Source organism: Nyctibius grandis, chromosome 5 (genome assembly GCF_013368605.1).
Source record: "Nyctibius grandis isolate bNycGra1 chromosome 5, bNycGra1.pri, whole genome shotgun sequence".
NCBI classification, from domain to species: Eukaryota; Metazoa; Chordata; class Aves; order Nyctibiiformes; family Nyctibiidae; genus Nyctibius; species Nyctibius grandis.
Window position 1 is genome coordinate 69,831,162 of NC_090662.1, and position 23,520 is coordinate 69,854,681.

At 38.4% G+C, this 23,520-nt stretch overlaps 1 protein-coding gene across 1 annotated transcript in view; it reads left to right on the plus strand.

Moving 5' to 3' along the window:
• SYT10 (synaptotagmin 10) overlaps window positions 1-23,278 on the plus strand; it is a 34,802-nt gene extending 11,524 nt beyond the window's left edge. The window contains exons 2-7 of the mRNA XM_068401533.1: window positions 1,114-1,471; window positions 7,400-7,964; window positions 19,853-19,973; window positions 20,338-20,509; window positions 21,991-22,120; window positions 23,207-23,278. Of these exons, the coding sequence (XP_068257634.1) occupies window positions 1,114-1,471; window positions 7,400-7,964; window positions 19,853-19,973; window positions 20,338-20,509; window positions 21,991-22,120; window positions 23,207-23,278 (1,418 nt within the window). The remainder of the gene's footprint in view (window positions 1-1,113; window positions 1,472-7,399; window positions 7,965-19,852; window positions 19,974-20,337; window positions 20,510-21,990; window positions 22,121-23,206) is intronic.
• The last annotated feature ends 242 nt before the right edge of the window (window positions 23,279-23,520 follow it).

The window sequence follows — 23,520 nt, forward strand, 5'->3', positions numbered from 1 at the left end:
GTTGCACTTTTCCACTGGTTCAGTTTAGCAGCCTGTAGCCTGGAGCTATGGATACAAAATATTAGCTATTAAACTGTCACAACTTGTAACAAGCAGCAGTAGCCATTGCTTGAGAGACATTTAAGGAGGGTTTATTAAATACTTTTAAAGCATACAACAGTCTCTTTTCAAAAGGAAAGGGATTTTTTAAGTTATATTACATTATACTGGAAAAATCAAACTGAAACATGTCCCATAGAATAAAGCTCCTAATTAGGGCTCAGCTGGCATTTCTGGTGATCCACCATCTCCTAAAATACAAGTCTGTTCACAGAATTTTATTGGTATGAAATTTGTTCTCCTATCTTTGTCTGTGCTGTTGGATATGCTAACTGATTGTGGCAGAAGAAGTCAAATACAGGGCAGCAGGGGTAGCTAAGTGTACCGTGTGGTCTCTGTACAACTCAGGGCATTATATCGTGTACTCTGAAGCCAGCTGCATTTTCAGAGCAGAATTTTGGATATGTGTTGTCTTGGTCTAACTCAGTCTTGGTCCAGAGCTTAAGGTTTAACCCTAGAAATTTCTTATTTGTGACAGACTATATCCTATCCCTATTTATGCCACTTAAACGTTAGGTTTTAACATGTTTCTGAAGCAGTTAACACACAGAGTCATACATTTGTCAAGTCCTGAAGAAATCAGCCTTGCAATTTAGAACTGGTCTATCTTCAAGTTCACCTTATAGAAAACGTTGACTGTGGTTTTAACTTTTTCAGCAAAACGTGTTCCTGAGCAGATACCCTTTGACAACAATGGCTAGGTGTATTTGGGACCGTTTGGGTAGTCTCTTACTTCCTGAGAAGTCTGACTGAGTGCATGGCTAGTGGTACAGATACTGGCCCCTGGCCTGAACAGCAATTGATGGAGTGTTTGCGAAATAGATATTAGAGAATGATAACATTTTAAAGGTACAGGCTTAGATACCAAAAAGGAAAAAAACATTAAATAGGACTTTAAAGCTCTATGCAAGATAATGATCAAAACGCCTCTATCTCCTTACCTGTGTCATTTTTAGTTTTTTTTTCTCTCCATGTTTGTCTGTCACGATGATCTCTGTTTCTAATTCCTTGCAGATATCTCAGTCAGTCTGTTAGCAGTAGTCGTCAGCTTCTGCGGGCTCGCCCTGCTGGTAGTCTCGCTTTTTGTCTTTTGGAAGTTGTGTTGGCCCTGGTGGAGAAGCAAACCTCCCACTTCCAATGCCAGTAATGTCCCTCAGAGCAACTCCAGTGCTCCTACAGAGGTTTTGGAGACGAGTGAGAAAAAGGAAGTTAAAGAAAATGGGAAACCTACAACAAAGGTACTTGAAGCTGCATTGAAAATTAGCCACACTTCACCCGATATACCAGCAGAGGTCCAGAACGCACTGAAAGAGCATCTGATCAGACATGCACGCATGCAGAGGCAGATCACTGAGCCCACTTCATCATCAAGGTAAGTCAGGGGCACTCGCGTTTGTAGCACATTTCCTGGGACCAGACAGAGCCAGAACACTCTGCTGAAAATTTCCAGGATCCTGGATTATTCACTGACTTCTTAGCAGTTATGGGTAAAAAAGCAGTCATGTGAAGGCGAAGCCTCAGTGTCCTTTGAACAGAATATTCTGAAACATATGGTGTATCTTCAGTTACATCATCAAATCTATGTCTTCTACTATTTTGTAAATACATATGTTACAACTTTCAGCATTTCCATTTTAGGTTTTTATGTATAGGAAAATCTATTTCAGTGTTATTTTTTAAAGTACTGCAAGTCTGGCTTTTCACAGATATTTTTTATAGATTCAGCAGTTGCTTTTGCAGATGAAAGTTTCCCTCTCCACTAAATAAATGACAGATTTGTTGTTCATGGCGTGTTTCTTTAAGACATGGTTTGCCACTTATAAAGGAATTAAAATCCCAGTCTAAGAATGTAGATTCTTATGGACTGATCTTAAAGCAGTACAGATTTTATACAGATCCTTAAATAAATTACAAGAATGTAGCATTGCTGAAGTGGCTTGTTTTGTATTAAAGTGGAGGACACAAACTTATATTTTGTCTCAGATACTGCTTTATATTGAAAAGTAGTGAAGATGTGTGCAGTGACCTATAGTTTCAAACAAGATTTTCTTCAAATACTGTCAGCAAATTTAATGCACGGAAAACAAACAGTGAACTGCAAAGATCACTTTCTATATCAGAAAAAAAAAAGGAACTGAATGTTTTATAAACAAAGAATGGGAAAATGAAGGCTGAGGGAGGCACCTGAAGTGTTGCATAATACCATAAGTAAGAATACAAATACTGTATAAAAAGTAGCTTTCCCTCAATAAAACATTTGCTACATGAACACATACTACCAAAGGAAAAAAAAAAAAAGCTCACATCACAATAACCATTGGAGGCACAAGACTGGAGAAGACACGTGCTTTACATGTAGCAGGCACATACTTTGCTGGCCTTCTGTGAGTCCCCGAGACAGCATTTTGCTAGCTCAGTGCTCTCACTGCGGGGGTGAGTGCTGAAGTGCTTTTTCCCAGCTATTCCAACAGTGTGGAACAGCCAACGGCCAACCACAGGAGGCTCCCAAAAATGAGAGCGCTCCAGCCAGGGAAGGTCTAACTGACTTTAGCAACTGAACCATCTCCTGAATTATGAGACTGTACAGCTGGCTTTAAGCCACATTGCCCTGGCTATGCCTGGCTCCAGCTACTGTATCCATCTGCTAAGAGAGGGAGCACAGTATCAAAGCCATTCTGAGGAATGTCTCCAAAATACTGGGAAGACAACTTTGAAATTGTAACTGTTACACTAAACACAGAGGGACCAAAATTGATACAGCTTAGCATGACAAAGATACTACACAACTCGCTATTAGCTAATAGGATATTAATTGGAAGAGTTTTATCCATCATGTACCAACAGGTAAATCTGTAGGTAATCAGTCTGTCTGACTTCCTGAACAGACAGAAGAAATAGCTGGCTGGCAAATGGACTTGAATAGTCCCTGTGGTACTATAGGGGAAGAAAGGAGTTCCAGGGACATGATCCAGATCTGCTTCAGGCTGTGAAAGTATTCCCGCAGACCTCTAGAGTGATTTGGACTGGGATCTAAATGCATATAAAATATCCATGAAGCCAAGGACAGTTTTACAAAATTAAAACGTGCCATCAATCCTACTCCTTCTGCTCATGTTGGTAACTTTCTAAGGAAGCTTTTTCTTTTTATTATCTCTAGATTATCAGAGTTAAATCTCTCCTGAGAGGGACAGTTCCTTTGCCTTGAGTAACCCTGGTTGTCCCAGCTTAGCCAATTAATAGCAGGGTGTTTGATCACCTTCCTTTACAGTTTGCTGAAAATCTCTGCACCCTTGCTACAAAGCACGTTTAGAATGAGATGCATCTTAAAAATTACCCAGAAATGGTCCTGTGTTTGTAAATGCATTTTTTCTGTACTCCTGCCTTCCTTAAGTGAGTCTTAACCTTCTGACAGCCCTGTTAATTATTGTTGCCAAGAATATCATGTATAAGATGAAGACTGGACATTTAGACCAGCTTTCTGGATTATTCGTCCATTGTGTCGCAGAATGTTGGATCACAAAAAGACTAAAAACTGTCTCTGGTGTCCTTCATTGGGGACCTCTAAATAAAGGGGAGCCATTAGCAGACACAGATGTAGCATAACTTTCTCTTGCACGACCTTCAGTGCAGCACTGCTTCATTGTACTCAGGAGTCCTGAGTGGCACAAATGCACCATCTCCTAGCTGTATGCTGTTGACAAAGGACCTAAGATAAATGTTTGCTGTCTGGGTTGTATCCTCTACACTGATCTTACCTGAGCTGGGGCAAAGAAAAGGGTTGTAAGCAGTTCTGTTAGGTTCTGGCAGCCATCAGCTCTTAATAAAAGAAATAGAATAATTTTAAGTCATTTTAATTAAAGCATAAGGATTTTAAGAAGCCATTCAGAGCAATAATAAAAATGTGCCTGATCACTTTTTATAGACTGTACATTTAACATGAAGACACGTTAGTGTAGGGAAATGATGAATTTCTGCTTAATCAAAACTCTATCATTTTCATAGTTCCCAATAATACGAAAGACTTGCTTGCTAAAAAAAAAGCTCTTTAGTCCTTGATCCCAATTAAGCAGTAAACTACGATAGAAGGATAAAAGTCCTGCATCAGTGGTGTTCATTTACAAGCATTTTGCTCTGTATTATTGAGAACCAGTCTTCCCAGTGCTTTGTGAAAGTGTTCTGTAATAGAGTTGATTGCTTCTATGATATTTCTTCCTTCAAATGTTCACCTGTATTTTCAAAGGGCATGCTTTTTGCTCTTTAGCATTAGGTGGGAGAGGAGCTTGTCATTCAGCTCTGCAAAGACTAAGTCGGTTCCCAAGGGACACAAAGGCAAAAGTGAGGTGCTTGGGAATGTTAAGGTTAAAGAAGAACACGCAGGTCTGTTGACTGTAGTGATTGCAAGGAGGAGACAGCAGCCTCTGTTCTCTCTAAATACCACAAGTGCTGGTATCCCTTCCTGGATTTGGTCCAAAAGATCGGTCTGATGTCATCTAGGAAAGCTAATCCAAAGCACCCCTCATAAATCCCAAGTCATATCATAAATCAGCACCCTGTCTTTCTCTTTTGTCTTATATATGGCAATCTTACTGAGTTAGAAATCAGCTTCATACTATCATTATTCCTATGCAAGCACAATTTTATGTTAGAGATTTACACAGAGATTTACTGTCACTCAAAATGTATTTGTTCTTAAGTTATGGAAGGCATGTCTGTTACAGGACTGCTATGTAAGAAGCAGTAGGAGTTGAAGTAACCTGATTTGCACATGTGAGTAGCTTTGCAGCATTTTCACAACCTGGTTGCCTGACATCCTTGTACTTCATTATCACAGCCATTAATTCCTTTGTTACTGCAGAACAAAGGGAGATAAATATGTTGCCATGACAACAATGAAGCATCTTAATAATTAACAGACCAATTAGCTGTCTTGGTGAAATGCTGTGACTCAGAACAGATTCTAGGCGCTATGTAATTAGGACTTCAGCTTACTAGAGCAAAAGAGCTGCTGGTTCCCACGGGGAACAGCCATACAGCTGCGCTGTTTTGCTTAGTGACATCTCGCAACAATGACTATGTTCACTAGAGGATCTTAACGCGTAAAGTTCGAAAATTTGAAAGAAGATTGGTACCTTAGAAATCATAGATTTGGGGTTTTATATGTTACTCTTACAAGTATTAACACAGATCTTCATAAATGCAAGAGTAGTCGAGGAAAAGAGAATTTGTCGTGTATCTGTTTCCACTCAAACGGGAAATGCCATACAGTCAGCTTCACTGTTTCCCCTGCATAGGCAGTTTTCCCTCCTGCTTGTCTATGGCAGGGTTTGAACACGATTATCTGGGCATCTCAGTACTACAGCTGCAGGTGTGAGGAGAACTCAGGAACGCCAGGTTTCATTCAGACAGATAAAAGTAGCAGTAGCACAAGTCTTCCTGGACTTCATTATGAGTAAAAGATACTAGAGAGCTACTACCTAAATTGCCGCATGCCCAAATGTTTTTTGCCACTACATTACGGGTGGAGTTCAGTTCCTTCCCTGTGTTTAGCACACCTACGAGGCTAGACTTCTCAGAGGACAAAGGCACAAGGACAGCCCTGAAACTCCCTGAAGACAATATTGTACTGGTCTGACTAGTTAGGACCTTTCCACTCCTCACTCCATTCCAATGTGGACATTGTATACTATGAATTCGTGGAGTTTTAACGTTTAACAGAAAAGAAAATCTTTCAACTTGTCTGTCTGTAAAAAAAGAAAGGTAGAATGTGTTGTGAGAGGGGTGTATTGTTCATCTAAATTTTAGATGAAAACACCTGGATTTTTTGGAGCTACTTCAAATCTAGACTATGAAAGTTCTCCTTCCCCTGTTCCTGTGTATTGCTCCCTGCACCTACCAGTACTGAAACAGCCAAAAGGGGAAACACTCTTGTCTATTGTTTACTGGCTGCAGATTACCCTCTATCTCTGCTCAGCTGAACTGCAGTAGTTCTGTACTTCGTGCCTTCTGCAACCACTTCACTTACAGCAAAAATACAAATAATATCTATGAAATTAGTACTGGTTGCTTTCAAATGGACAATTTGCATTTCTGATTTAAAGAAAGAAGCACACAGCTGTGACACCTCTTGTTTTCAGAACACAACACCACAGGGTAACCAAGCAATAAGGCAAAGCTGCATTTGGCATTAATAAGCAATTGATTGCAAAAAGCAGAGGAAATTCTGACAATTAAATTGTTTTTTAATGACAACTAAGTATGCTCGCAGGAGGAGTTAGTAAGCTTTGCCAGTACAGATTGTTGGGGTAGTGAAGTATCAAGGAAATGTGAAAATGTCCAAAAAATAAACTGGACAGTCTAGTCATAATGGCATCCTGTGATGATTAATTCTATGAAGCTTTTTGACCAGTGTTTTTATACTGCTGTAAGGCTGCATGGCATACCAGCTGTTTGATTTCACTCTAGGTAGGAAAGGCACAAATTTACATTGACATTCATGAGTCAAGACAAGCCCATAAATACATATGCAACACTGGATTCAGGATTACAAGGATTTAAACATGTTGTTTCTTGGTAGGAGTACAGGAATCAGCTTTCTAATACACTACACTGCAGAGCGTGAGAACAGAGGGAAAAAAACCCTACCGCGGAAAAATGTTGACCAAAATTTTGAAAGGTATTGCAGCCAGAAGAAGTGTTCCCAGTATGACTGGAGAAGGCAGCCTGTACCTCAGTGTAGCAAATACCAAGCAGGTGTATATAAAACGTTCAAGGATGGCAAAGCACTATGCTGAAAACCTCCAGACATAGCTCTGCATGGCCTTTTCAGGCCTTTCACAGTGATCAGTGTGAAGCATGGCAAATATTTAATTGTAAGACCACCAAGGGTTGCCTCCAAAACGAGGAAGTACTGATGACAATTCTGCAAGGGATCTTTTTTCTGCCTGACTATACTTTACTCAGGCCCTAGCACAGTGGGATCAACAGTGTTGAAACTGTCAGCTTGTTCTGTGAAAGAACCTGAATTCAGTTTCAGCTGCATAGCCTGAAAATGAGGCTATAAATATATGTATTGCCAGGACACTGGGTGTTTCTCAGGCCAAGAAGTTCTTTCTGAATGATCATTTCCTCTCAAGGATGTTTTAACATTTGCAAAACATTTTGGGGGAGATTATTTTAAAATTATTTTAAAGAGAGGAGCCTTTACTAATTTGATCTTCTTGTATTTTCTACTTAGTAATAGCCAGGTCTTTTCCCAGAGATAACCATGGCTCATTTTTTATGTGTATGTGTGTGTGTGCAGGCACAATTCTTTCAGGAGGCACTTGCCAAGACAGATGCAAGTGTCCAGTGTTGATTTTAACATGGGAACAGATCCAATTTTGCAAAGGGGAGAGACAACAACCAGCATTGGGAGAATAAAACCGGAACTCTACAAACAGAAGTCTGTGGATTCTGATGGGCAACAAGAAGATCTAAAAACATGTGGAAAACTTAACTTCACTCTCCGGTTTGATTATGAGAATGAACTTCTGGCTGTCACAATTGTCAAAGCCTTAGATCTGCCTGCTAAAGACTTCACAGGAACATCTGACCCCTACGTTAAGATTTATCTGCTTCCAGATAGGAAAAAGAAGTTTCAGACACGAGTTCACAGAAAGACATTAAATCCTGTCTTTGATGAAACATTTCAGTTTCCTGTAGCCTATGATCAACTCAGCAACAGGAAATTGCATTTCAGTGTTTATGATTTTGACAGATTTTCTAGACATGACATGATTGGGGAAGTTATTCTTGATAACCTTTTTGAAGTCTCAGATCTCTCCAGGGAAGCCAATGTATGGAAAGACATCCACTGTGCCACCACAGTAAGTAATGTGTTCCAAAAGCGTTAATGTGATATTTTCATTTCTCTTTTATAGTTTGTGGCAGAGCATCCTGTTTATCAGCAGAGTCTGGAAGAAAAAAAAAAAAAAAGTTGTCAATATTTTCCTTTGAGCATAGAGAATAAGATGCTTAGGAAGCTATAAAATTTAATTACTAAAAAATCTTCCAGGAACATATCGTCACCCTTATGGCTCACTGTGCAAATATAAATTAGGTTTGTTAATTAAATAGTACATCATGAAAGTCACTGCTTAACAAGAACAATTAACATTTTCCTGTTAGCAAAATACCTTGTCCTTCAAAATGACCATCTATTAAGGAACAGGACCTGTCCTGCTCTTGTTAGCAGATTTTTGTATGTATGTTGGGAATCTTGTGAAGGAAGAGAGAGAGGCTAAAAATGCTTGAAGTCTAAAATGTTCTTTGCTGGCTGCCCTGTGCTTAGGTCACCAGTAGATGTATCTGTGTTGCTGTTGGTTGCTAGCAAAACTGAAGAGGCACCAGCAAGTAGAATTCAGAAATAGAAATTATTTGTTTATTGTTGCAAGCAAGAAAAGGAGGCCCGTGCATGGATGACAGGATGCATGACAGGCTACCAGTGGGAAAAACACCAGTCTCCAACACTGTCTTTATTAACCTTGAAATCCAAGCTCATCTTCCCTGGCTGGAATTTGAGGGAAACAAAAAAAATTAAATGGTGGGGTGTGTTGGGGTTGGGTTTCTTTGGTTTTGGGTTTGGGTTTTTTTAACTGCTATGCTATTTATATAGAAGTTTTCCTGTCCCTTGTTCTGTAGAGATATCCAAAACAGTCTGAGTCATCCCTAGGTTTGAGCATGGGCTGGACTTCCACAGCGGGGATAAACAGAGGACAGAGCAGTACTAGACACTGCTTCAGTGACAGAAGCTTCATACCATCCGTTCCATAGAGTCAGAGACTTCTCGTGCCTCTTTTCCCATATGTTTTCATGCTGTTCATACCTGCTAGACAGGGAAATCTAGATCTGCATGACTAGCAGGACGAAGAGGACTGGTATTTCCTCACCAGTTTAAGCATAAGCAATGTGTTTCCTAAGGAAAGAGAAATATTAGGGAGCGGAGCATAGTGGAGACAGTTTTCGAATGTGAATTCACAAAAACAGCTATTTATTTTAACTGCTGGGTCTACCAAACTGGCCTGAACAGCCTCCGACACACCTTCAGAAAACCGCATCTGTGTATGCTTAGTTCGATCCAGCTCAGATTTCAGGTAATTTTAAGAACCGTGTTCTCAAGCTTACAATTGAATCTGTGTTTAAGGTCTTGGAATAATAGCCCAGTAACAATTTTTTTTAATTTCTTCTAGCTTTGATATGATCTTTAATACTTTAGTAATGATTTAAATGCTCACTGGTCTTTTGCAACAGATGTGTGTGTGAGATTTTTAGCTGATAACTAGAATGGTTTCAGCAAATTAGAATCCCTGGTCTGATCATCATTGGTTTTGAGCAGATTGAAATGCCATACCAAATTATGCAGTTGTGAGAGATACTAATATACATCTGGATGAAAATATTTGCTAATCTTGGCGCTGAATTCTAATTCAAGTTTCTTCCTCACTAAGGGTTAGTACATGCAGTTATAGGGCTTCATTCACTCTGCTGGTGTTTTACTGTGTATGAAGTTTAAGAGAAAGCATGATGTTTTTGGATTTCAGCTTTTCAGCCAGTATAGTTTACAGTATTCCCTGTGTGTGAATAAATTGTCTCCACTTAAAGCATTAACAATAAACACATAAAATTGAGATACCTTTGAGTATTGGGTGACCACATCAGCTTTCACAAGCCTTACACTATTCTCAGCAAGTTATGGAAGAAACTGGTTGAATTGATTTTTCCTGGTAAAATAAAACCATCCTGTAAGATGTCCTGTTACTATATGTGCAGTGTGCTGCCTTGTGTTTTACTCCAGCTGTTTCACGTAGATTAAAATTGGTTACTAATAAAGGTTTCTAGTCCTGCCATTTCAGAAACTGTAAGATGGGGGAGCCAATCCTGCACAGCAATAAACTGTGCATAAGTTGTTAATCAATGGGGAATTATACTCTTAAGCACCAGATCTAAATTTTACCAAAATCACTAACTAGCAATTAAATAACTAACAAATGCTTGCCAGAGTCAATTGGACTTGGATTTAGCCTTGAAGAAAAAGATACAGCTGGTTCTACAATTAGTGAAAAATAACTGTACTCCAGGCAAGCATGCTTTGGTGTTCATAAAGAATCTTTAAAATACAAACTGGCTGTCTCGGTGGGAAGGTCCTTACTTACACAGTAGAGCATAGGGACCAAGATGCCATTCAGCAAATACATTTCTCCCATGCTTTTTCCTTCTTCACCTCTGCTCTGTTTTGTTGCATGTGCTGTGAATTTTTTCAGCCTCTTGTTCAGACATGCTTCCTACACCCAGTGGTTTGCTCACGCTGTTGCTAAATGATAAATGGTAAAGAAGGGTAGAAGTGATAGATGAAAGGATTGATCCAAAAGTTAAAAAAACACAGCAGAAGTAGCCTCCCCTCAGCTTTGAGTCCTTTACATTTCTTCCATAAGTCAAAAATTTTCTATTCAGAAGGTAGAGTTAGGGTATAAATCATTCCTATTACCTGCTTGGAAAGAACCTGTTTTTATGACACAAGGCTCTACAGTCTCAAGGTTGAACATGTACTAGACAGATTTACCAAGCAAATGGACTGCAACATTTTACCAGAGAAGGAAGCTGCCACAGGAGATCGTGAGATTCTCTGCTATGCAAAGACTCTCTATCAGTAAACATAATTTTTAAAATATTTACTTGCACATGCATAAAGAGGTTTTATTTGGTACAGGAGATACACAGTCTGGGGAAAATCACACTGGATGGTTGCACTGAGTCCTTTTGACCGTAAAACCAATGACTCTGTGGGAATCCACTTTTAATACTTTTTTTTTTTTAAACTCATAATAGTAATTTGAAACTATTTTATACAAGTGCAGGATTGGCCTCCCCACTTGTTCATTTTTATTCTTACGGTTTTCAACTGTTGATATTTATTCATCTTTTGTAGTTCGTATTTTGTTCCTTTAATTTTTCTTTCATATCATTGTTTCTCTGTTATATGTTATGTTGAAAACTTGCAGCTGTTGTAGAATATATAGCATGTACTTGTTGTAAGTGCTGAAGCATTTTCATTTCTTAATGTTAAATTATCAAGGTAAATTTGATGTAAAATCGGTTGTGGAAAAGAAGTATCCTAGATATCTGATGATATTAATTTCCCCAAATTTTGCTTATACATGGGTGATTGAATTTTCAATAAATAATCCATCATTTACTACTGTTTGTTTGATTAATTAAAAAAAAGAAAAACTCAAGAGGCAGCTTTGGACCACCTGTGAAGGTTGTTCAGTATATTGGAATACTGTAATTCTTGATACACTTTAGGAAATTAATTCGTAACAGAGGCAAACAAATAATATCAAATGGATTGTTTAGTAAACATGTCTAGCTTCTGTTTTTGCAAAGTGCTTATAGGTTTTGCATACACTTCTGAGGTTTTATTACTATAAAAATATACCACATACTTCAAAAAAAGTAGACTCATTTATTGGAATTGCTGACAAGCACTTAAGTGCAAGTATTCAGTGTTGTAAAATTGTTTAGTCAAAAAGACCACCTCTTGTGATCTGACACTTTTTGGATGTGAAAGTTTGTTAACTTCCTAGGATACTTTTTAGAATGATTGATTGCTTTGGAAATCTCTGCCTCTGACGTCATTGCCTATAAAAATTGGGAAGTGACTGTCAGAAACATTTTCTTTCCAAAGGTATTCTGTGAACTGTGTTAGTGTAACCAATTATAGGAAGCTATGCAGTTGGGGGAAAAAAAGAAATAGGGCTCAGAATTTAGATGAAAGCCATTTCCAGCACAGTGATAGTTTCTTGGGAATGTTAGTCATGGAGCTGTCATATATTTGTAGCCTCTTGCATTATCTCGTGTAGACAGATGGACCTTGATTATTATTTATTTTTCCAACACCAGGTATTTCAGTGCTGCAGTTTTCTCATTTGTGAAGTGTTTTGTAAGGACACAGACTTCACGTGGTGCACATGCTGTGTGATTGCTGTTTCTAAAGCACTTGGAACATAAGTGAATAGCATTGCTGGAAAAGACAGAAGTGCTTAGATACGTTTTTTTAATAAACAGGACAGTAACATTTGTCTCAGTAGATCTATCTCAAACACTTGTCAGAGTAGGATGTTACACAGGTGTTGGCCTCTGTTATGGAAAGAGAATCTTCTGACTTCCTGATCAAGCAAGAAGGAAACCCACCTCTGCAGTTCACTCAGAGCAATTGCAGTCATTGTCTTTGCTTAGTTTTCTCCATAGTTCACTGTTTTGTAAGTGGATGAAAAATGACACATTAGACCTTTATTCTGAGTAAGGCAATAGTGATATAGAGCTGACAAAGATTTGTCTTATGGTAGTCGGACTTTGATGTGAAAGAATGAAGGCTTGTCAGCACAGAAACATTTATCATCTGTATAATGGGAACAGCCCCTTTAAAGCCAAGAATAGCTGGCACTTGTCATTTCTAATCAGGACTGATGATATAAAGGATTCACGTGATCACCTGCTGCTGAGTAGATGAGAGAATACTCTGGGTCAGTCTTCTCAGGAAATGTGTTGAGGTTTTTAATTTAGGTTTGGAACTGCGTTAGGTCTGGGCAATAACTAGAAAAGATGATGGAGAAAGGGTGGGTTTCTGTCCAGTTACTGAAAGCAGGGAAGGTTTCTATTATTATTAAATGTTTCGTTTCATTTTAAACAACAAATTATTTGAATATTGTGCTTTGCTAGGGGAAACTGCTACTTTCAGTCTACCTTAAAAGTAAGAAATATTAGATGAACGAAGAGTATGGTTTCCTCAAGGGAATTAATATCTCTGTGTCCAGGTGGTACTGTGGTAGCTATGCTAAGGCGCACAGCTTGACTGACCTGCTGTGCCCTAAGTGCTCTCTGAGTTTCTGACTGCAAATAGTCTCTTTGCAGTCGATGCATTGCTGCTTCGGAAGAGCATCTTTACATGGGAAACCACATACATTTTGGTTCATTCACATGCTGGTAGATGACATGGTTAGTTCACAGAAGTACCTCTCTTCTCAGCTGTTCTGAAGCAGGAATGGGTTTCCTTGCTGCCTGGCAAGGTGAAACTACCTGTCTGGTGCACAAGACAGATGGTTATGTACAGAAGGAGTGAGAAAAGAAGAACCCAGCAGGCTTCCCGGAGTGCTGTTGAGAGCATTCAGCCTGCTGGACCCAGCATGCTGTCTGAGAGAGTCCTCTCTACGCAATCAGGACTGCAATCAGAAGCTGCACTTACCCAGAGCATTCAGGATGCCAGGCAAAAACAAGCATTGGGCCTCCACGAGCAGAAGATGCAGTAATTATAAAGCAACAGGCCCCACTGCTTCCACACTGTCTTACACAGAGGCAAGAACAAACACAAACCTCGTTGATTCATTTCCCAGGACAGCAGCTCAATCAATAAGTGGTGCTGGGAGGAAGAAAAAGAACTGGATTTGTTATGCAAAGAACAACAGGAGAGGAAAATAAACATTAGCTTTGAGGACAAGGTTTCCAAAGTGAAATCCCTTTGAGAGGTGGTAGAATTAGCTCTCCAGTTCGAGCTTCATGTAACTTTTGACAATTTATATGATAGCATAAATACTATAAAATTCTAAATGCATATACAAAAAAAACAGACACGAGTGGTAGATTACTGTACTGCTCTTTCCTAACATACTTATAACTCTTGATCTGTATACCTCAAAACCAGAAATGTCTTAATACATTTAAGCTACATACATAGCTAACTGTCTGAGGGGACAGGTTTCCCTCTTCTTTTCTTTCCATCCAACCCCCAACATTTATTGTTATGTTTTAAATTATCCCTGATTCTTGAAGTTTGGGGTCAGTAGTTTTTATTGGAAAGCAGCAATATATAAAATATATTTCTAAACAGAAGAAAGAGAGAGAAATCTGTCCTTTGGGGGAATTATCTTCCTGCAGAATTCAAGTAATCCAAAGTTCTAATTCTGCATACTATACAGAAAAGCAGTTGTCAGTGTGACTAAAGGAAGCAGCTAAAAGTCTAGGAATGTAAATGCTTGAATAACTTCTTTGATATCTAGAAAATTATTATTAGTTACTACAGATGCTTACTCAAAACACAGAAGGAAAATTAAGAGAAAAAAATGTGCAAATCACTTGTTTAGGAATCAAGTACAAAATAAATTCATGCCACCCTTAGTATTTTTGCTATGCTACTCTCACATGCAGTCTTTAAAAATTCATTTAAATTACAATTAATAGGAAAGTAGTTCTGAATATTAAAATTGAGATTAAGAATTATAATAATTACTTCCTGTGAATTATGATAATCTGAATAATAATGAAAGTAACAACAATGAAGTTTTTGAGGGAATTTAATTTTTAATGAAGTATTCATTACGCAAATACTTGTTATTTTAACCATGGAAATTAATGACACACTAGTAACAATAAAAGTGTATAAATATTTTAGTTTCAGTAATATTTACATAGCTCATTGTGTGAATCCATAGCGAGTTGCTCTTTTAAGACTGTGTTTGTATTGCAAAACTTGAAAAACTAGTGGAAAAGAAGAAGAAACAAACATCAGTAAAAAAATGGCCTAGAGTTCATTTGTGATCAAAAAATGATGCAAAAATTACACATTTCATGTATCAGCTCCCTATAAACTTTTCACTCCTGCTAGCATAGGAAACCAGTTAAGATCTTGGAGCATAGGAGGGAGACTACACAAGTTCCTGCACTGTCAGTATAGTCAGTAAATTTTTCCTGTTCAGTTCAGGATTATGGGTGGTGATATGTGAGAAGAAACTACCCTGAACATGAAAGGATCTCTATCTAACTTCCTTAGTGAATTTGCGGAGGTTCCTCGCTAAAATTGTCTTTTCTATTGGATTTAATTGAAACAACTGGGAAAATTAATTGGAGTAAGAGACAGTAAAGCTTTCTCCAGCAACAACGGTTCTAAAAACTCCATCAGGCTACTTAATGCTCCCCTGCAAGGGCTGCAAACTCCTCCTCTCATCCCTTCCCTATTTATCCATACTGTGAGGAGGGAGCACAGCCTCTGTAGAAATGCTGGTACTTCTACAGGCGTAAGTGTGCAAATGAGAGCACTGGTGTCCATTGGATCTGAGAATAAAAATAATAGAATAAGGACCTTTTTTCATCTGACTTTGCCAACCCCTGGACTGATTTCCCAAGAGCCCATAAAGCAGAGAATGCAGACAGATCCTTGGTAACCTAATGGAAAAAATGATTAGCACATCCATTCAGGTGTGGTTGCTTGTGTGGGATGAGAACTACGCTATTTGAAGAATGTGTATTCTGTAGCTAAAAAAAAACTAGTTCATCTGAATAGCTAACATAGGCATTTGAGGTCAGTGTTTTCTTTGTTTTATTTTGTGTTAGCATTGCCATACCAGAAAGTAGATTGGCTAGTGAGGTAAAGGGGGAGCCATAAAAATAACTGAAGCTGGTATAGTGCTTACCACTGTTACAGTTCCTCCGTTGTGTACACAAAAGGGAAATAAATGAAAAACAGATATTCAGTACCAACAAATGCTTCCTTTTGCATTAGTGCAGCTGTGCTTGATGCTGTTTTTTCTGTACCCATCAGTGGAAGTCGGGGCGGGGAATCATTACAAGCATCTGCAAAGGTAGCTGTTAATTGAAATCTAACTTTAATTTAAGAAGAAAAAGAAAAACTCAAAACAGGGCTAGGAAAGAGATAAAATTTCATGGGAGTTACCTAAGTAATGTGCAATTCTAGGTGAATATATGATACATGTAAGACAATGTGAAGCATAGTTAAAAATTTGTATGAATGGCAACCACTGGGTCCAGGCTTGTGTCTTCTGAGTGTGTTTGTAATGTAGACATGATTGCTGAGGGCTGTCTGAGCCTTGGCTTCCTCAGATTTGCTTGTACTGAATGGTTCCTGTCAGATGACTTGTGTGAACTTAATTATATAGTGTATTATGAAGGGAGAAAAATACGAATTTTCTGGAGCACTGGGACTCTGAAATAATTTAAATCCTATTTTTAAATCTCAATTAAAATCAATAATACCTAAGGATCCAGGGCATTTAAAAATGTTACTCCTGATAATCAGTGTGATAAACAAAGACTGCCATGAGGATTTTAAATGCTGAGCCTGACTTTATTCATTATCTAGGTCTGAACCTGTGTTTTCAGCTCCAAATTAATGAACCTGTAGTGCTCAAGCTAACCAAAAAAGGGGGGGTCGGGGGAGTGGTGGTATTCCAGACATTTTACGCAATACCCAGTCTCTGATGCTATCATACATATGTGCATAATTTTAATCTTAATCCTTCAAAAGAACATTTAAAAGTTTGTAAGTCTTGGGCTTCAACCTGTGTAATTGAGTTCCAAAGAATATTTATTTTAATGATGCGTTTTAATATCTTAATCCTCAGTTGCCCTATGACTTCTAGAGCTCCTAACAAAATGGAGTCAGTTCACCCAAGTATGAAGAAAGACCACCAATCTTGACAGATATTCAGAGCAGAAACTGAGTAAAGTTACTAGGGCTTTCTATTGCTTACTAACCAAAAAGAACTGTCTACCAAACATCAGATGCCACAACTAGTACCAAATTAAATTAAAAAGATAATATCATCAGAGTTGTTTCAAAGCATTCTAAAAGGACTTGTATTTGAACTTGATCTGAGGACCGTGGGAACTCCTAGTCTGTGGTAATCTATGACAGCCAGTTTTCTCCACCAGGAGTAGAGTTAAATAGTGTCTACAGACTAGTGCAGGGTAACTACTAATTTTATTTCTAGCCCTTTGATCTTAAAATCTGTGACTCATAAATGTCTTTGAGCATTTATGAATAAATATAAAGAGCATTTATTTGAAATAATATCTATTCTAGTCTACGGCAAAATTTATCTATTGAAATAGCGCGTAGAGCAACATGAGTGTTGTTCCACAAAATGAAAATCAGACATTTCAGGGCATCACAAGCCACATTTCTTTCCAGTTATAGGTCATAGGTGTCAGAAGATGCCTGCATAAACAGTGGGGTGGTAGAGAGCCTTTTCCCAATCCTAAAACCATCCTTTACTGCTTCAAACTGAGTAGACAGTACACAGGTTAGAGAGCTCTGGTAACTTCAGTACATCTGCCCTCTGGACAGTCTGCTGTGCAGAACAAAAATATTCCCCTCATTTGCTGTCCAAGTGTTTGTTTTTGCATTAAGCCATCTTGCTTATTCATTGCATGGTCAGAAACACTGGGTTTGATTGCAGGGGATTTTCCAAGCTCTTTTTCAATGTAACTTCGGTACATGGTATTCAGAAAGGAAAGAAAAAGGACTGAGTATAAGCCTCAAACCATTGCTTTTCTGTGCTCTTCAGAAAAGTAGGGTGGAGTAGCCACCGTATGGAGTTCTGCAAGTATTCTGAGCAATGTTTCTTTTAAAGTATTTGTCATGGTAAATAGTCCTGTCTGTATTCTTGTTTATCATTTGAGCTCACCCAAGCCTTTGAGTGTCTACCCAATTTCTCTTCAAAAAGAAGTAAAAGAATACTCAGGTTCATAATCCCATCTTGCGAAAATGATTTTTTCTCTATTCACCTACGCAAGTCATCTCTCTGAAGAAGGAAGAATTAGTCCCTTTTATGAGTTGCCCACTGTGTTTTATGATCCAACTCATCTTCATCACCTCCCTCAACAGAGACCTTAAACTTTGAAGCACTGGATATGGGGGATCTATATTTCCTTTTCAAACAAAAGAGTGAGATCTCTTTCATATATGGATATGAGGAACAACAATCAGACTCTGAATTCAGAAAGTAGTGCTAGCAACAGAAGCTGTGCTTAAAACATATTGCAGATGTGACAAAAACTGTAAAATATAACAGAGAGCACTTGCCACTTTAACAAATGAGTGAAAAGAATTACACTTCATTTGTTCAAGTTTTATTTATATTTCCTGAGATAGAAAGTGAGCTTGTTAACGTACTCGGTTGCACAAAATTCTGCGCTCTGTGTGACAAAGTAAAGGGTTGGGCTAAGGAGATGTCAAATAGCTGTATTTATTCTGTGTGGACTGATTGAGCTAAATTATTTTGAAATTCTGAGAAATCTGAAATCCTGAAATCCTGACAAGCATGAAATTTGCCCACAGTGCATGTTCACATGCTTATCAGTCTATTAATTCTCAGAACAGAACCCCAGCAAAATGACTGAATGTATGAATTGACCAACCTACACAGAAGTCAGTATTTTATTAACAGTGCAACAGAGAATTTAAAGCTATTCTAAAATGCATTCTTCGATCTAAAGTCTGCAATGCAGGGGAAAAAAAACCACAACCTGAAGCATGTGAATAAGTCTATCTTTACTCAAGAAAGATCTGAAGTACCTATTTCAATTTAGACAGAGCATTAACCTGAAGGAAGTCAATAAAACTGTTTGTATAAGCAGCTGAAAAATGTGAACAAGAAGCCCCAGTGTGTCTCATAACTATAAGCAATGTATTTGTCATCTACACAGCAATTATTATTTTAGTATGTATCATTTAAACGTATATCATGCTTGCCTACAGATGCTAGAACAGGTGTACCATAAACCCAGCAGTTCTCAAACAAATTTGTACTCTTGAGGTAGCTGGAGGTTTGACAGGTAAAATATTGAAGCGCGGATATTAAAAATAAGCTTTTTAGTAGTAGTCAAAGAAAGTCCCTTGAGATCACATGAGCATCACATGGCTGCCTTACAGAAGTGGCTTCCTTACATGCTCCTTACAGACTCATATTTAAAAAACCTGAGTTGTTCTTAATATGCAATTTTCTTTGGGCTTTTTGGGGGGCATTTTTAACAACTTAGAACAGGAATTAGGAATTTGGAACATAACTAATGTTTCAACAACTAAACTTTGGTGGTGTTAGGATAATTATATATGTGAGGAAAGGAAAAATAAGAATTGATGTAACCTCTTTTCCTTAGATTACATTTCTCAAGTATTGTAGCACCTGAACTGTATAGCAACATCATATTGCACAAATTCATAGCACGTTGTCTCAACATAGAAGCTTTCTCTTTGTGAGGATTATTAAGATGGACTTTATCCATCTTTCTGAGTATATTATCCTCCAAAAAGTTGCTCATAAGCCAGGAAAGTTGTAGGTGCTACTTCTTTACTTTGCTTTTCTCTAAAACAGAACAACCCTCAAAGAACAGTAAAAGCAATAAAGCTAGCAACTTTTACAAGCCCATTCATCTTTTCAAAGCACTTAGACAGTATAAACTTTTAATACGCATACATGCGTGCAGAAATAGATCTCCTACATAAATTCCAGTGGCTAAAAGGCATGTAAATGTGTGTGATCTAAATATTCCACCGTATTTCTTTCTGTTAGGAGGATGGATTCTGAGTCTTTCAACATCAGAACTTGACATTCGACATTCAGCATCTTTTCATTTGTGTGAACTCAACACAAATATATCAGGAATCCAGAAAGTTCTGGGTCTGCTTTTGTTTTAGTTTCTCAGTTTAGTAATTCTAGATCCTGTCACTAAAATATTATCCTGTTGGTACTCTTTCCGTATTTTATAGCAATAATTTCTGAAAGTTTTTTGTGACCTCTTCAAAAGCATCTGAGGCTGCAAAAGAAGTCTCTCCATGTTAAAAAAAAAGTTCTAAATTTTGCATGATCTGAACTGAATTGTTGGCAGTATGGTCAGATTTCTAACAATTGCTTTTCTTTTTCAGGAAAGCATAGATTTGGGTGAGATCATGTTTTCCCTCTGTTATTTGCCCACTGCTGGGAGAATGACATTAACAGTCATCAAATGTAGGAATCTCAAAGCAATGGATATAACTGGTGCATCAGGTGAATCTACTTCTTTTTTAAATAACAAGGCGGAGTTTATTCAGGAAGGGGACAAATAGGAACAACTTGTTTCTTGTGTGTTTAGGTTGGTTCTGAAATGGAAGTAGCAGGGGAATGGGTATAGGCCCTGTTCAGATCTACTGGCTATCATTGGTCTGGCAGTTGGTATGTCTGTTTAGAATGCCTATACCTTTCCTTTGTATTGACAGCATGTTGAAAGCAGTGTTTGCCAGGGTCACTAAAATGTTTCTTATTTTTTTTCTTATCAATGTAACATTCCTACCAAAAAAAAAATTTTGCTTTTATGCTACACATTTGAATGACATTGAGTCCAAATGTCCATAACTGGTTATCTGTTACTCAGATCCATATGTCAAAGTGTCACTGATGTGTGAGGGTCGAAGACTGAAAAAGCGGAAAACGACCACGAAGAAGAACACGCTTAATCCTGTTTATAATGAGGCCATCATCTTTGATATCCCTCCAGAGAATGTGGACCAGGTCAGCCTTTCCATTGCAGTGATGGATTACGATCGGTAAGCACAGTTTGCATTCTGAACATTAATGAGAGGGTTACCTGATCATTGCCAGCGACTGCTTTCTACCTCCCGAACTTTCAAGTCGGTGCAGTGTCACAAAAGATAAAGCCTTTAGGTCTTTTCCTGAAGAGGTTTAAAGCTTCCATGCCTTTTAGAGCTCAGGCCGTTTTTTCTGCATCATAAATAACTGTGATGAGGAAGAAACACAGCTCAGTCTTCTTGTGGGCCACTAGCATTGGCATACATTTCTGTCCCCATCTGGTGACTGGACTATGTAAAAGCTTGATAAATCAGGTATGTCTGAGTTTAAAAAAGACCCTCACACCTCTAATTTCTATTTAAATGCCAGGGATTTGAAATCAAAGAAGATTTGGATGATTAAAAAAGAATTAGATGCTAACTACCTCACTGAATTAGGATATAATTAATCCTTTGGTTAACTCAGTGAAGAAGCTTTGTAACCTTTGAGTTCAGCACTCAGTGATAACACATGTGAGCCTCAATTATGTATGTCCTCACCAAGAACTGACAGGAAGAGACCTCTGCTTAGAGTAGCTCAAGGACTGCATGCTAAACTAGGCAGTGACTGACAGAATCATGCCTGAGCCAAGCCTTCTTCATTCAAGTGCTATTAGTAATGAGATTTTGAGACTGCAGGGCAATTAAATAGTGAAATTCTAGTTTAGTAACATGAAACTTCAGATTATTTTTCTTTGCCATCGGAGTTCTGATGGTCCTCCAGCTTCTGTCAGGAAGATTTTCTCAGCCAGATGTGAGAGGGGCATTACAGTGCCATGAGGGGGAGAAGACCACAGCACCTTGTACACTTCAAGTCCTCTTCAGCTGCTCCTTTCAAAGCGTTTACTAACAGGAAGTTAGGAAACATTATCCAAAGGTACATACAGGCAACGTACAGAAAATTACTTTCTGGAATCCCTCAACAACTCTATGGTGCTGCCAGGAGTATGAAGTCTTAAGGTATAGCTTATTACTACCATACCCCTCTCTTTCACATTTTTGGCTGACATTCCAAAATGACCACGAGAGTTAGAGCTGGGAAATATAGTGTGAAATGACATCTGAAGCATTTGTAGTGGGAAATGTACTCCCCGCCATCTTCCTTCACCTTCCTTTCCCACAAAATTTAAGCACGTTTTCCTTCTAGATCATTTGGTGTATTATGGTTCTTTTCTGTCCTTCTGCTGTATGGGTTGTAACCTTTTAATGGCAAGGGTTATGTCTCCATTGCTATTTTTATAGCTGCTAGAAGCACTCTGGTAGTGGCTGGAGGTTTTTGACGCTACCATTACAGAACTTAATATTACTATACTACCACTAAAACTAATATCTGTAATAAATAATGTGAACACTTTGGACATGTATTCTGTGCAGCACTAAGCCAGTAAACTGAATTATACATCAGATGTTATTAAAACTATTTTTATTAAAAAAAAATTCTGCCTCTCTGCAATTCTCAGAGTAGGGCACAATGAGGTCATTGGTGTATGTCGGACAGGAATTGATGCTGAAGGGCTTGGAAGAGATCATTGGAATGAAATGTTGGCTTACCCACGTAAACCAATAACTCACTGGCATCCACTAGTAGAGGTAAGAAGTAGCGAAATTCTCTCCTTCTCAGTATATTGAATGTTTTTGTCTCTCTCACACTTATGTGCTTCTGAGAATCATGAAAATCAGTGCAGCATCTATGGAGCAGCTAGAAGATCTTTATCACAGCCTAAATCTGGTTGCATATGTTTATTGATTACTTAAATGCACCACTTCAGAAGTTTCCATGATATGCTGACAGCATTATACTGTTAAACAATTAAGACATTTGAAATTTCCAGAGATTATGATAAGGAGCTCACGTCCACTTAGAAAATATAATTTTCAAGTACTTCAAAAGCAATCATTTCCTATTCAAAAATCTTTAGCATGAACAGTTATGTTGCTAAAACATTAATGTGAAACTGGCCTGCTGATTAGGCTAAGTTGAGGCAACATACCAGCAGCTACCTCCAGAGTTAATCACAAGTTTATTCAAATGCATGGATGATTATATCTACAAGTCCCCAGGCTTGGACTCCCTTTTCAGCCTTCTGTGGCCACATCTTCCTGGTTTTCTGTATACAAAATGCTCACAGCTTTGGGTTCAGAAAGATTCGTATTGAAGCCTGAAGAAGCAGCAGGCCCTGCTTTGGGACACAGAGGTCACACTGTTTAGCCATCCCCAAACCCAGTCTGTGTAGAAAAATGAGTTGCTGTCTGAGGTATCACGGACCATTTGTTTTCCCCACTGTGTAGCAGATGGCTGCACAGCATCTGCAGTGACAGGTAGAAAAAGCCCAACAGCAAGGCTTCAGTAAAACACCTGAAATGTGAGGTCAGGGAAACTGAGCCAGTGCAGCAGAGAAGCCTCTTTTCAGAGGTTCATGGCTTTCTCTGGGTTATGTACCACCCCTGACTGGTGAAATAAACCCACTCCTGTGGAATGAGTCAGTGGATTTTTAGCATTTTTAGGAGCTCACTTTAGGAATTTTCTTTCCATTATTAGTTCTGCTGGAGTCTTTGATCCAGAAACGGTCTAGATGTGGTTCAAGTTCTTCTCTGACGGATTCTCTCATCCTCTGAAATGAGTGTGATGCATGGCCAGATATGATGACATTTGTAAAACTAACACTTTTCTTGCAGTTACCTGGCCGAGCAACCAGTTTTGATAGCCAGGGATCTTGTTCATCACCAAAACCACCGCTTACGCCATAGAGAACAAGAGTGGATTCATCGTATTCAGTGTCCAAAGCTCCTTTGTAGTTCATGTCTACATGAACAGAAGGTTTGGCTTCCGCAGATGAACTGTATCCATATTTTTTTATTAAAATACATTTTTCCTATTCTAAGTCTTATATTACAGTTTATAATAATTTCTTAATGTATGAATGAAGTTGACTTGAGCCAAATATAACCCTTCCTCATACAAATTCATTCACCTGTTTTCTCACTGGCAT